General features: G+C 42.8%; 1 protein-coding gene across 1 annotated transcript in view; it reads right to left on the reverse strand.

Annotated features, from left to right (window-relative positions):
* Nucleotides 1-13,741, reverse strand: part of MOXD1 (monooxygenase DBH like 1) — a 55,466-nt gene extending 41,725 nt beyond the window's left edge. The window contains exons 1-3 of the mRNA XM_035538535.2: nt 13,384-13,741; nt 1,751-1,897; nt 109-276 (exon numbers count right to left, since the gene is read on the reverse strand). Coding sequence (XP_035394428.1) covers nt 109-276; nt 1,751-1,897; nt 13,384-13,656 — 588 coding nt within the window. The 5' untranslated portion in view covers nt 13,657-13,741. The remainder of the gene's footprint in view (nt 1-108; nt 277-1,750; nt 1,898-13,383) is intronic.
* Nucleotides 13,742-14,297: the final 556 nt, after the last annotated feature.

Genomic DNA, 14,297 nt, shown 5'->3' on the forward strand with positions numbered 1-14,297 from the left:
AAAGGGCAACGATATTATAAAAGTCATACTACCCTGTTGTGTAAGCCTAAATATTGGGCTTAACCTTAACCCTAACTGCACATAAATCCAAAACCCAGAGTAACTTACGTCTTTGTTTGTCAAGTCGAAGTATGGCAAAGAGGCAGATGAGACATCTGCTTTCTCTGGGTTCAGTAAACGTAGACTCTTTGTACCACGATTAGACCCATGGTAATTTTGACCTGCTTCTCCCATGTCTTTGTGGTGGTAGGCCCATATTACCCGCACTGTGCTCTCCTGGAAAAACAAAACAAAACAAAAACAAACAAAACCCATAAGGAACAGGAACAATATCTTCTTCACATAGTTCATTTAATTCCTAATATAGGTGTGATGTAGACATCGCTGTACTTGAACAATGATAATGCATACCAGAGGCAAAATCATCTACTGACGCAGAGTTTTCTTTAAAATGAATCATGTTTTCTATTTGCAGGCTTCATGTGGATCTACAGAAGTTGTATCTTTCTCTGATAGCTTCCTTCACTAATGCAACAAATTTAAGTCATAACTGCAAATGGCAGAACAGACTCATAAAGACATAACCAACTAAGTACATAGAACATTTTTTCCTAGAGATGGCACTCATTTGACCAGCACTCAGAACGTACCCTCCCAAAGCAGCTTCCAGGTTCAACTATGCAAAGATCTGAACGCCTTTTGTGAACTGTTGTCCCTATATTCTAGAGAAGATAGCCATTCAATTACAGAATGGATTTACATCTTAAAAATCAGGCTACTGCTACAGTGCAGACCAGTTCTCAATACACCATCCTCACATTGCAATAATCACCCCTGAGACAAAATACTGTAATAAATGCTGAAGTGTCCCAGAATGTTAAATTATACTGAGACAATTTGGAGCAGGTGTAAAAACCACAGATCCATCGACTGCCTGGAAATCTGGCAGTTTATACAGCTGTGGATTTCCTTCGTGTATCTTTCAGCTCCTCATATTGTTATTATTGCATATATTGTGAAAACATAGATAATGACAATAGTGTTAAACTGCTACTGTGATGCTTCCAAAATGAGTAATACTAAACAAACCAAAGCATAGAAAGTCCTCTAGATCTCTTTAACCTATCTGTCATTTCCAATATGAAAATCATCAACTTTGTATAATTTAAAATGATGCTTAGGAAGTACAGCGGTCACTAGGGCAACAAAAGAATTTCCCATGAGAAGTATTTACCATGGAATAAGCTGCATCATAAAATTCTTCGATTTCTTTATTTTTAATATAGAATTAAACCAAAAAATAAATATTTTAGCTACATATGCTCAAAAGTCTAGATTTAAGATGAATTACAAGTTAGTGTAAGATCTAAAAGTGTTTCTCAAGTTGACATTTCTTGAATGATTACAACTGTGGGACACAGGAGCTGGGAGCACAGAGATACCTCTTTGAATCCTATGTTCACATGGTGTGTTACAAATTAGAGAATATTATGCATTGAAGTGAAGGAACAAAGAAAGCTGAAATTAAAATATAAGAGTTTAATAAAACTAGCACAAGTATTTTACCTGGTTAATTTGACTGAATAAATGTTTTGGAAAGTGCTTTGGGAGCTGAATTCATTTGCTAAGTGAACTTCTCTAATTCTTTTCTTTTACTAAAATGAGATTTTAATAACCAGTTTCATAATACCATATACTTTTGGCCTGAGTTATTTATTTCATCCCTATTTCTATAGGCAGAGCATCTTACCGTTATGCTCTTATCATTTGTATCACAAGTGTGCAGTTCTCTGCTAAAAGCCAATATTGTGTGTGTACTGTTTTCCATGGCATATTCCAGATGGTAATCCTGTTGTGGGTCTTTTTTCAGTACTCTGTTTTCATCTGTAAAATAATCCTGTTGAAAATAAAAGGTAGATCATTGTTAAAAGGTAATATTAAGTAAAAAAACATAACTTTCTGGTCAAATGCTGAATCCACTTAAACATTGTTTTTATGTAAAATATTGAGGGATGACAGTTTGAGCGACGCTAAACATTTTTTTGGATTAAAAATCTTCAAGAAAGCAAGTCTCCTTGGTAAGCAGCTTAAAAAATGTCTTCAACAACTTTAACTGCCTGTACATGACTACGGAAATAAAGGCTGTACTCAACCAATAAGCGTAAATTATCATAACTGGGGTGTTGTGAACTTTGGGGAAATTACAGAGGGAAACAAATTCACTTAATACTCCAATCAACAAAATCACTGTTCCCTCTTTTCACGACTTTGTCTTTGTTTTTCCTTCCCCACAAAAAGCAAACCTCTCGGATTAAAATCAATTGGAACCAGGAATCCTGCAGTTTAACCAGGATGAACAGTGCTTAGTGCACACAAAAGGTGCCTGGAGGGTTTTGGAGTTTATTTGTTGGTTTGGGGTTGGGTGGTTTTTCTTAGAGGAAAGGTTAAGAAAGATGATCCCTGGCTCAGCAGAAGCACGGTGCAATGGAGGAGCCGAGCAGCAATGTTGGGTCATTAACCTCCTCACCCCAAATTCCTGCTGCCCCGCGCAGCTGTGGCGGCCGTGCAGTGCCCCTCTGGCCTCCTCCTCCCTCTCCTCCAGCCTCCTCCTGCCACTGCCTCCAAGATGCATCCTCTGCTTGCCTGCCCGTGAGTTTTAGGCTGTTTCTGCTCAGGCTGGGGCAGGGCTGGGTGGTTTGCGGGAACTGCTCCGGGCACCCAGTCCTAGAGGAGAGCCTCTAGCCTTGGTTAGCAAAACACCTCTTTTTTTTCCATAGTACACCACCTGATGGCAGGCAATTTTGTCAGTTTTTTTTTTTTTAACATGTTACTGGCAGATGCCATTAACCGTGCAGCATCCTTAGCAAAATAACACCACACCTGCTGCTTCTTGAAGGCATTTAACTCTAAAGCTATTTGGACCTCCATCTACTTTTAGAGGGATTTCTAGCTTTTACATCCCTTTGCTAAAGAGAAGGGAGCAAAGCTGAAAAAATGTAGAACATTATGTCCAAGTACTGGTAAAAGTGGCTGCCGGTTTTAATTCACTAAAGGATCAGTTGGGAGCCACAATCTTCAGCTTAACCGCACCCGAGAAATCTTTGTGTGTACAAAAGACCACGTGCACACCAGTCACAGCTCACAAGCTGGTCTGCCTGTTATTGATGTACAAATAGCTACATGCCCAAACATTTCATTAAGATATTTTAATTTAGATGAAAAATTTAATAAAATTATCTCATGATGCGGTTTCAAGGAAGAAAAGGGTAAAAAGCAGACCATTTTTACCAGTATGAAAACTTCCAGATTTAGTTCTGTCTTCCTGTAACTATTGAAACATTTTGGATTTTTTCACCCCAAAACAAATCTAAATTAAAAAAAATAATAATAATAAAATTGAAAGGTACTGAAAAGAGTCATCCTTTTCCTGTCAGCACTTTTTGTGACTAGAAGTGAATGAATACTTATATGAAAGAATACACACTTTGAAAAACTATCATCAGAAAGAGCAAAAGAGAGGTCTGGGAGCTGAAGAAACAAAGGGAAGTGATGTGTTATATTTGTTTAGAGAAAGAACGACCAATTTGCTTTTCCAGATGGAAATAATGGGCCTGTGCTAGGATGGTACTTGAAGGTGGGTATTGTATAGGAACAAAAAGCTCCATTTCACCCCTGCATCAGAGCTTGGACAGAGACAATGTATATCTACACAGAATACCATCCCTGTTCTGAAAACACATTTCTATAGAACCTCTGCTTTTATCCTAGAAATAGTAAGGACTTATCTGGGCTAGAAGTGTGTCCTTGTGAACATTGGCTTTTACCTAAGTGTGATATCTTTTCTAAAATGTTAGATTAAACTGGAAGAAGGCATCTTTGTATTAGAATAAGCACCCAGAGATCAAATTACTGAGGAACAGAAATCCAAGAATAGCTTTTCCACATGGGAGTAGGTTGAAAGTTTTTGCCTGAAACATCTGGGAAGGAAAGTTCAGAAATATAAAGCCAAGTTAGGTGTGTACACTCAAATATTTTTCTGGTGATCTTCACCATTTCTTAAAAACTCTAAAGGACATCTCTGTAACCCCCCCCCCAAAAAAAAAAAAACACAAACAAACAAAAAAAAACATGTTATATAGCCCTGACTTCTATAAGCCTGCAGGGAGAGTGCAAGAATAACTGGAAGAAGTGGTGTAATTAAGATATTGGCTCAGATGTGCCTTGATAACGCAATTGTCAGTGGAATGATTTCATTCTCCTGGATGACAGTCAAAGATGGGTCCCAGCTCCGGCTCGCTGCAAGGGGCTCCCTTTGTGCCTGCAGGTGAGTGCTCTGGGGAAGGTGATCCCACTGCCCACATGGGTGCTCGCTGCTGACCCCGCATCGCCTCTGCGCAGCACCTCGCTCTGTCGCTCCCCGGAAAGTACTCTGCGGGTAGATTTTAATCTGACCGACTAACATTAATCTTTCCCACGTGAAAATTTCTGTGAATTAATGAATTCGCTGGCTCTACTTACTTCCTCTGCCTGATACACACCACCTTGAAACATCCCTTGAATACCAGGCTCCTGAGAATACCTGGGAAGCAAATTCATGCAGCTCACAGAAAGACAGGGATGTTCCTGTATCGCTCAAGTCCTATAACTCCACTGAGTGCAATTGGGCAGCACTAGGAAAATCAGGCATGAATACATTTGCCAGGAGCTATTTATGAGTTATAAACTGCCTCTATTACTATTTTTATTTCTTTTGTTGAAAATCATCCAGATGTTCATCACAAAACTAAAATCAAATAATGTAACAAGAAAATTTCAGAACAGCTCAGAATTTGGTTGCTCAATCCCTGACATGAAAACAGTTTGTCTGCCACTTTGAAAACAAAATAAGGCCACGTTGCCAAAACATTCTGATCTCTTTCTGTTCACAGAACAGATTAAGTCAAACTATGCATGTTTTGCTCAATTTATTCATCAGAGCTTAAAAGACTTTAAGACACATACACGCATGTTTGCGTACCAGCCTTAATGAACAAAAGGAGGTTATCAAAAAAGAAAACACACTGACAAGTTGCGATGCCACGTCCTTTTCAACAGTATGTTGGAAAAGTAAGAAAAAGTGTCTGGAAGTTTCAGTCATCTATCCTCATATTTGCTAAGCAAAGCTTGTGTAAAGCCTATTATTTTTTAAACAAATACACTCATGCATTAGCACAGAACATACATAATGTGGGTAACTTTCTTGCAACACAGGTAAGCCCTTTGCAATTTGGGTAAGTGGCATCACAAACATTAAAGGCAAAGACGTGCATCTGGAGATGCTTCATTTCAGAAAGGAAAAATGATAACAAATAAAAGTCCTGTGGACTATGGTGTAACACCATGTTACCACATTTGGACAGCCTATACTCCACTTAAATCCTTGTGTCTGCTCGGGGAGAAAGCTTGGTTCCTCTGAAGGCCTGTAAGTGTGACTTACAAGGCCAAAGGACAGCACAGAGGATGAACACACCAGAAGCCAGACATCAGGCATCTGGGCTTCAGCTGAACAGAAAGTATCTAAATGTGGTCCCAAATGCTTTCAGAGATAGCCTGCCATAACACAAAACTCACCTAAATTTCCAAGTTTCACACATTTAATTCTGCTGAGAAAGGAGTGGGACATGTTCATCAACAGAATTGCAGTGCTTCAATATCTATCACAGATGGTCTGAAACCTGCCTCATTTCAGAACAGCTTATTCTTCCTACCAAATAGGAAAAGGCTCTAATATGGCTACATCTTTTACAAAGATTTGGTTTTGACATGCCATACAGTCAGAAAACCTGTGTGTTTTGTAGGCAAGATTATACTGATACAAATAATTCTGAATTTAATGGAGTTCCAGCACAGATCAGTAAAAATTATCAGGTCCTTAATACTGAATTTCTGAAACACTCAGCAAAAACCTGTAAATACGGCTTTATTTACTGATTCAGCCCTTGAATCCAGATTCTTTGGTTTCTTATGCACACACAGAATATATATGTTAAATAAAGATAAAGCTTCTAAGTTTTACATCAATTTTACAGAAGCATAGGAGTTACAGAAAGAAGGTAAAGCTGTAATGACTATTTTCCTGGTATGAACATCTTATTTTGATTATTTAAACAATAAATGTTTTAAACAAAGATTTGGAAGCATTATTTCTCATGCCATGAAATAACAAAGATGTTGCTCTTATTTTAAAATATACTTAGATAAACTGTTTACTTTTGAAACATTGAAAGTTTCTGCACTCCCATTGATTATATTGCACAAGCTGGCATTTTAAACTGGGGGCTATGCTGTGCAATCAAATAGTTAGGTATCTTGTTCCTTACGCTACCTAGAAGTTGGAACAACATATGGAAAATGAAAAATCTTCTTGATTGTACAAGTTCTTGTATGTTCTTTTCCAGAAGTGAGGCCCATCATGTTGCACAGTTTTTCAGATCCTATTAACCTCCCTCTTTCTCAAAAAAAAATGTTGTGTGGCATAAACAGTTTCTGATTGTTGTGCTACAAAGATGGGGAGAATAATTTCTTAAGGTTGTCAAAAAAAAAAAAAAAAAGATGCAAATGGGCTTTTTTATCCTCAGAGAATGTAAGCACAGCTGCACCAAGAAGCCTGACCCGAAAAGCACTACCAGCTGTCATCGCATACTTGAACAGGTGTTTATAGGACTCCCTCCCCAGATCTTTACAATGTACAAGCTCGTTTTGTTTATGGTATCCATTTCCCATGCTAAATTATATACAGCACCTTTCAACCTAAAGGAGCAGCAAACAGCTCCCAAACTGTGGCCCCATCCAGCAATCGCCTTGCAGGCTTGGCTCAGGAGCAGCTCTGATTTATGTGTGCTGCCCTCCTCCAGACAGGAGCTCCCTGCCATTCCAGCAGCAGTGGAAGAGTTGCAAGCAAGTCAAGGGACAAGCTAGGAATGGGAAATGAGGGAAAAATCAAGCTTTGTCACAACTAGTCCTCACCTGTGGTCTGCAGGCAGCTTGTGCAGTTTTGAATATCCCCAGACTACCCATCTGATGTCTGAGACCGGGGCTGAAGACAAGCCTGGCAAAGAAATTGGGAAGCTGCAACCAACATGAAAGTTGGCACAAGAGAAGATCTATCCTAGTATAAATAGGATGGATAAATTGCCACAGTATGCAAAAGAAGCGACCAAAACTTCTGTCTGAAATCAGCACCAAGCTATGTCTTTCTGGGTTTCCAAAAAAATAACTGTGGTTAACATTTCTCTTTTTTATTGTTGCATTTAATTCAGATGGAATCCTGCTGCTCATGGTTCCAGCACACACTGGATATTACCACCAAAAAAAAAAAAAAAAAGCTGTTTGTATTTGGCAAAAAGTAAACAAAGCATGAGTTTACAAATAAGCAAACTAACTTTTTTCAACCCCAAATAATTTCAGCTTGAGTTTAAGGCAAAGATCTTACTATACTCCTATGTCAGTGAAAAGCAAAGCCCACCCACAGAAAACTAACATGAAGTAGTAGGAGTATGAAAGCATCACTGCTTCATGTAGGAACACCTTGAGAGCATTCCAGTAGACTGATCCAATCTTGGGATTGGCCTGCAAATGGAAAAATATCCACAGAAAAAGGTACAGCGGCAGCGATCAAACAGCTGCAGGAAGTTCCTGAAGTCAGTGGGATCAGTAAGTTCAGCTGCTGCCCTGTAAGCAGACTGCTCAGAGCTAATGGACTGCTTTGTTGGGTGGTTTTTTTTTTTTTTTTTTTTACCTACACACCAGATTAGCATGAGATGATTCATTCCTTCCTGAGAAGCCCAGATCTTAGTCACACGGACACCTCTGACAAGCTGCATCTCCTCCTGGTACGGTTCCAGTTACACTGCCTGAGGTACACTGGAGTCGATGTGGCTTGTTTACTTCAGGTATACTACTAACTGTAACAAGGATGGAACATTTTTATCTGTAACAAATAATAATGGGGCGGGGGGGTGTCTGTTTTTTAAATGCACACACACACAGACACATTTTCCACTTGTGCATTTACGTACACAGATAATGCATGCACTTGTGTGTACATGTACAGATATTGTCTTTGAAAAAAAAAAAGACATTTTTTACACATGAAATAATTATTTACTGAGAGACGTGTCTTTGCTCATTTAAGCCAGAAGTCATTTGAATACACTTCAGTGTATTTCTCGTATCTCAATTGATGCTGCCCCGGGCTGCCTTCCAGTAGCCAACAACCTGACATCCCTTGGTTTCTGTGGCACTCATGGAAGATACAAAAACTTCACTTTCCACACACACAAATGAAAAGCACTGAATCATGATGGGCTCTCTAGCTGCCACACACAGGTGTATGAAGCATCAGCAGTTTTAAGTTGAAATATAGCATCGCTTATCAGCGTGGAGCATTCGACTGCAGCAGAGTCCCAAGGAGCCTTTACATCAAGAATAAATGTTGATTTTAGAAGTTATACTCCAGCTTTATCAGAAGCTATGAAGCTAGATTAAAGGCTGTCCTAACACAAACAGACTAGACAAAACATGTCACAATGTGTTTTAGGGGAAAGAAAACCGTAACTAGGAGATACTGCATGATCCAATCTCACAACTGTACTTTATCACAAGAAACTTTCCTTATACAGGAGCCCATTTAAACAGCACAAGTTTTCTTGTTTTAATAACTTTAATTACTTCAATTATGAGGAAGTTTTCAAAGCACTGCAGGGATTTTGAAGCACAAATATTAATGAGACTCGTTCCCAACATTTCTATATGTGCCTTCAAAAATCTCCCCTCATCCCTCTCCTATTTCTAAGATACTTGCTTATATGGAAAATGAAACCATTACCCCATAATTTTAAGCCTTTGCATCACTCATGGTAGCTACTTTTCCATATTGCTCCAGGTGTGAAGCTCTGACTGTAAGAGGTACTTATTTTTTTGGAGCTGTAAGAAAATTTAATTTCCTTGGTGTTGCCAAAATCCAATCTGCAAGCAACACACCAGGTATTTTGGAAGCAAACAAACAAACAAAAAACAGCTTGCAAACCAGACCCCTGAGGCCTGCAAAACACAAGAGCTCCAGAATTATTCTCATCTTCTGTTCACCAACTGTTGCTTCCTTGTCCTAACTATTGTACCTCTGAAAGGGAAATACAAAGCACCCAGCCGGTGGAGATGTACGCTGTAGCGTCTCTTTATGCCCCACATTGAAGCCAAGAGGGCTCATTAGTCATCTGGAGATTTTGCCACAATGCCCGAAGGCATGAAATACCTCCAACAAAGCACCGACTGAAATATGTCAGTGTGGCACTCACTTTGCATCTCTCTTTTGGTGCCTTTCAAGTTGTTTTCTAAACACGTCTTTTGTTGCTGTTGGCATGAGTGCACTTAAAAGCAGCATATCGTTAAGTACAGAGAATGCTCACTGTTTTCTGTCCTTTAAAATCTCTTCCAAGTACTTCCCTGTGAGCAATTAAGCTAACTCCATGGGATACATTTGATAACAGATATTCTTTAGTTTGGGTGACAGTTAACAAGCAAGGCTGTAATGAATAATAAAGTACTTTTTAGTGACACACAGTCCCTATTCACCCTGAGTAGGGACTATTTTTGTGCAAGTTCAACAGAAGACTCTAACAATGCAACTCTCTTGTATAACTTGCACAAAATAGCCATTCATCAAGGAGGATTACTCTCCCCAAAATGGGGCTCTCAGCAGCTACGTGCTGCGGGTGGGGATGCACAATTCCAGACAGGGGTGGAGACCAAGGAAAAGGCATGGGTCTAGCATGAAAATGCATGCTGTGTCAATTCATAAGCATACACACACACACGCACACACAAAGAAGGAAGGAAGGAATGCCAAATGCAAAAGCTGAAGCTGTCCCAAAAACTTTTATGAAGAGCAACACATGCTGCAAGTGACCACAGCAATATTGCAGGGAACATTTTGCTGAGTACAAGCTATTCTTCCAAGCCCACCCCCTCCCTATGGAGATAAAGGCAGCTCTCAGCTCTCCAACACCAGACCCCATCGATATCTTCTACTTTTTCTCAAACATGCTCACCCAAACCCCACATAGTCTGCAGCTGTGCACCACGGGGCTCTCAGGGACGTGCTAGAGTTATGTGCTCACTGATCTGCCTCTTTTTGGTGGAGGTGGCTCCCTCAAAATACAACACTGTTGTGCATGTATGCACACATGCATGTACACTATGTCTTCTACGTCCTCCCCAAAGACGTCTAGGTTCTTGTTCCAAATACTGACTTCCCAAAATGTTACGATAATCAATGCGTAATTTGAGGATCATTCAAAACCTCTTCAAAAAGCTACTCCAGTACTTCTCTCACATGGCATCGTAACACTTTTTACCTTAATATACTTAGAGAAAACTAAAATTCTGTCTTTTGAATCTTTCCAGTCTTTACTCATTATGCCGGACCTCCTTTTCCTTAAATACAATTCAGACATGGAAAAGCAAAGCAAAACAACTAACCCACTACACCAAAGATCACAAAACATCTAAAAACCAATAAAGTAAAATACAATTTCAGACATCCAGAACTTTGAGTCATCAGATTTTTTAAAGGAAAGGCACTGCCTGCTGATGGTGGGAATCACATCCATTTGTTGTGAGAGGATGAAGAATAAATGCCAGAGGAAATGTTCTCTCTCCTCTCTGAAAATGAACTGGAACTTTTCCTCCACCTCGGTACATTGCTCTCTCACAAACCAGGGAGTATCTGCTGTTAGTTCCTTTACAGAGGGTGGTAGTCTAACTGCATTTACACGTCTGCTCCCAGAAGAGGACTCTTCCCTCCGAGAACACTTTCTATTTTTAGAGGAGGAGAGAGGATTTAAGGTGGGGAAAAAGCTAAATTCTCCTAAGAGACTAGCAATTTTAATGCCCACTTGAAAGGTTATAAAGGTGTTTCAGAACAACTTCGAAAAATCAGGCCACTAACTAGCGTCTCTAAACTGTCAAAGAAACCAAAAAATGACCCTTCTAAGAGTTTAGACCACGATGCACATTTTCCGAGTGATGATCAGGGAATAAAAACATATTTCTAAAACCGAAAAGTAAGTTCTTTCATTATATGGTGTACAAATCTTATAGTGTGCAGCTAGGCATAAAACCACATACTTCCAAGGCCGCTATCTATGAAAAAATCTTTTTAGTAGTAACTAAAACTAACTGTAAATGATTATATACAATTAATAAATGAAGTGTTTTTAAAATCTTAACTGTGTGTCTAAGTAAACAATTAGACACTATTAAAACAGGATTCTGGAACTAGGTATTCGTTTTATATCAGTCTGTGTTGCCTGTCCAGAAAAAAACCTTCGGACAAATTTTGTTTCTTCAAAGCGTTTAGCCCATCCTCTTTGTTTCTCACCTTTCCTTCTTTCAGTGCAGGCACAGAAATACTTTAACAGACCACCTTTTTCAAAAGACCTCCTCCCAGTTTAAAAATAAAACTTGCTTTTTGCCTAACTGAAGAAGAAATGGGGATAGTGAAAACACCAAGATGCCAGCAAGCTTAACAGATAGAAGTTATTTCTTCTGTGCCTTATCTACTCCAGAGTGTAACACAATAACTCATAGCACTTTACATAGCAGATGTTTATGTGTTAAATTAGTGTTTCAGGAAAAGTATCAGCTGTTCCCTGACAGGAGGCACTTGCTACAGTCTTTCCCCTTTCTCTCCATGTTGTATTTGTCATGTGATGCCTTTGGAAGAAGAAGGGAATTCTGTATACACGGCATTTTTAAGGGTGCTGAAAACCTGTGAGGGATGCTGAAAAGAGCCACGAAAGTGCACTGAGTGCTGGGGAAAATGACCTGCAGTGGGATACTTACAGAGCTCGATCTATTTATTTTATGCAAAAGAAAATTGAGGAGTGACTTGATTACAGCATATAAATAATTTTATGGGGGCAGGGTGGAGGAAGTAGACTTTTAAATCTGGTAGAGGAAATGCATATCTGGAATCTGAACCTGGCCAGACAAATACTGGAAATGAGGAGGGGCAAAGGCTTGCCACTGCCATAGACTACCAAGGGAAGTGATGGATTCTCCGTTACTGGACGCCTTTACGCTAGGTTTGGATGCCTTTCTGAAATGCTTGCTTTGCACAAAGAGGACAGCCAAATTTTAGCCAAACAGAAAGTTTGGTTTCTTTCAATGCTTAGTAGGTGTATCTTCTGAACTGTAGGGCTCCAGCAAGCCTCACATTCTGCGCCTCTAAGAGCTATGCTGCGCGATGACTAGAATGGGTTTTCTTATTATTAGGGGTTTATTTAGACTGAGGTTTTCTGAAAAAATGATCTTCACTTTGAAATAGGAGAAAAAAATATTCTGGAAATCACTGGTTGGAACTTAAATAAGACAAATATTTGCCTAAACTTGATATAGTAAACTAATAGGGGAAAAATACATTTATGCTAAAAGCACTCTTTTTCCAGAAAAGGTTTGCTTTTATAGTCCTGACAAACAGTAGGGAGAGATTCTTAACTGTTTGGTTTTCTTATGGCAAAAAGTTAGCAAAAATCCATACTCTTACAAAAGAAAACTCTCAAAATTTAAGCAGCAGCTTCAAAGATCAGCTAGCTCTAACAAAATGAAGAAAGACGGCTCCTCGACCGTACCGGGCATTACTCTGCCCTTAGTTTGTCTCTCTAAAAGTTGTCATCCGGGCAAGGAGGGTGACAGGTCGCCATGCCGAGCCTGGCTCCCCTCTCTGTCCCACGGGACGTGCTCCCTGGCCCCACAGCAACCCCCCAGGCTGGGGCTCAGGGGGGGACCGGCGGAGAGGGTCCCTTCCCCCGGCTCCCACCCCCCCGCTGCCTCTCGGAGCAGAGTTTCGCTGCAAGCCCCGGCTGAGCCCACGTCCCCAGCCACGGCCTCAGCAACACCTAGACAGCTAGGGGAAAATATCTAGGGATTTACACGGCCGGGCTCCTCGGGGGTCGCTTTGCCAGGCGAGGGACAAGTGGCGAGTCCCGGCGGCCGCTCCTAAATCCTTTTCGGTGGCAAGGTCGGAGCATCTCCGCGTGAGGAGAGGAGGAAGACAAAGCCCGGGGCCGGCGGGGGCTGTTCCCGGAGCCACGGCCATCGGCAGCCCGGGGCGTTATAGCCTCCCTCGCCCCCGCGGGGCTGCAGGGAGCAAGCCCGGCCGGCGCCGAGCAGGGCGAGGGGAGCGGGGGAGCCGTGCGGGAGGCAGGGGGAGGCCGGCAGCGGGGGGCTGCGGGAGAACCGGGGGTCGGGGAAAGGAAGCTGGCGGGGAAAGGGGGCTCGGGGCGGGGCAGGGCAGGGGAGCGGAGCCGGGGGTGCCGTCTCGGGGAAGGAGCCGGTCCTTACCTGCAGGTAGGGCTGTCCCCCCTCCACGCCCCCCACCACGATGTCTGCCGAGGCCATGCCGCCGCTGGCCGAGAGCCCGAAGCCCACGTAGCCGCGGGTGCGCACCTCCAGGCGGAAGGCGAGGGCGCTGCCGCGGCGGCCCCAGCGCAGGCGGTAGGCGGCCGCCCCGTCGAGCAGGGCGCTGTGCGGGTAGCTCCGCGACGGGGACCCGGACCCGGCGGCGAGCAGGGCGCCCAGCACCGGCACCAGCGCCCAGGGGCGCAGCCGCCGCATCCTCTCGCCACGCGTGTGAGTGTGCGAGGCGTGTGCGCTGCCCCGGCGGCCCGGGGGGGCCGGGAGCCCCGCTCACCCCGCCCACGCTGCGGGCGGCACCGCGCCGGCCGGCCGGCCCCGTCGGGGGTGCGCGCACCGGGGCCGCCGCCGCCGCTCTGCTCGCCCCCCGTGGGGGTCCCGTCGGGGCTGAGCCCCGCCGGCAGTACCTGGGCATCGCTCCCCCCCCCCCCCCCAACGACGGGGGAAGCCCCGCGGTGCGCAGGCGGCCCGGGGTCCGCTTGGAGAAGAAGGCGCTGGGCTGCCGGAGGTGCTTTGTGCGAGGTGAAACTTACCGGGAAGAGCCCGGCAGCGCTCAGCGGGAGCGAAACGCGTGCTCCCTGGCAGCCGGCCGGAGTCGCACGGGAGGGGGCTGAGGGCTGCAGCCCTGACGGTCTGCTGGCACGAACAGCACCGGGGCAAACAGCAGCACACGCCGCCATGTGAGCCATACATCGAACTAAACGCCCCTAGAAAAATAAATAAATAAATAAATAAATAAGCGCCAATAATTACTTTCACCTAAAGCATCATAAGAAATTAGGAAAAAAAAAATAGGTACCAGTGAAATGGAAATCATTTTCAAAGGGAAAAGATCGGCGTGG

Source organism: Cygnus atratus, chromosome 3 (genome assembly GCF_013377495.2).
Source record: "Cygnus atratus isolate AKBS03 ecotype Queensland, Australia chromosome 3, CAtr_DNAZoo_HiC_assembly, whole genome shotgun sequence".
Classification (NCBI taxonomy): domain Eukaryota; kingdom Metazoa; phylum Chordata; class Aves; order Anseriformes; family Anatidae; genus Cygnus; species Cygnus atratus.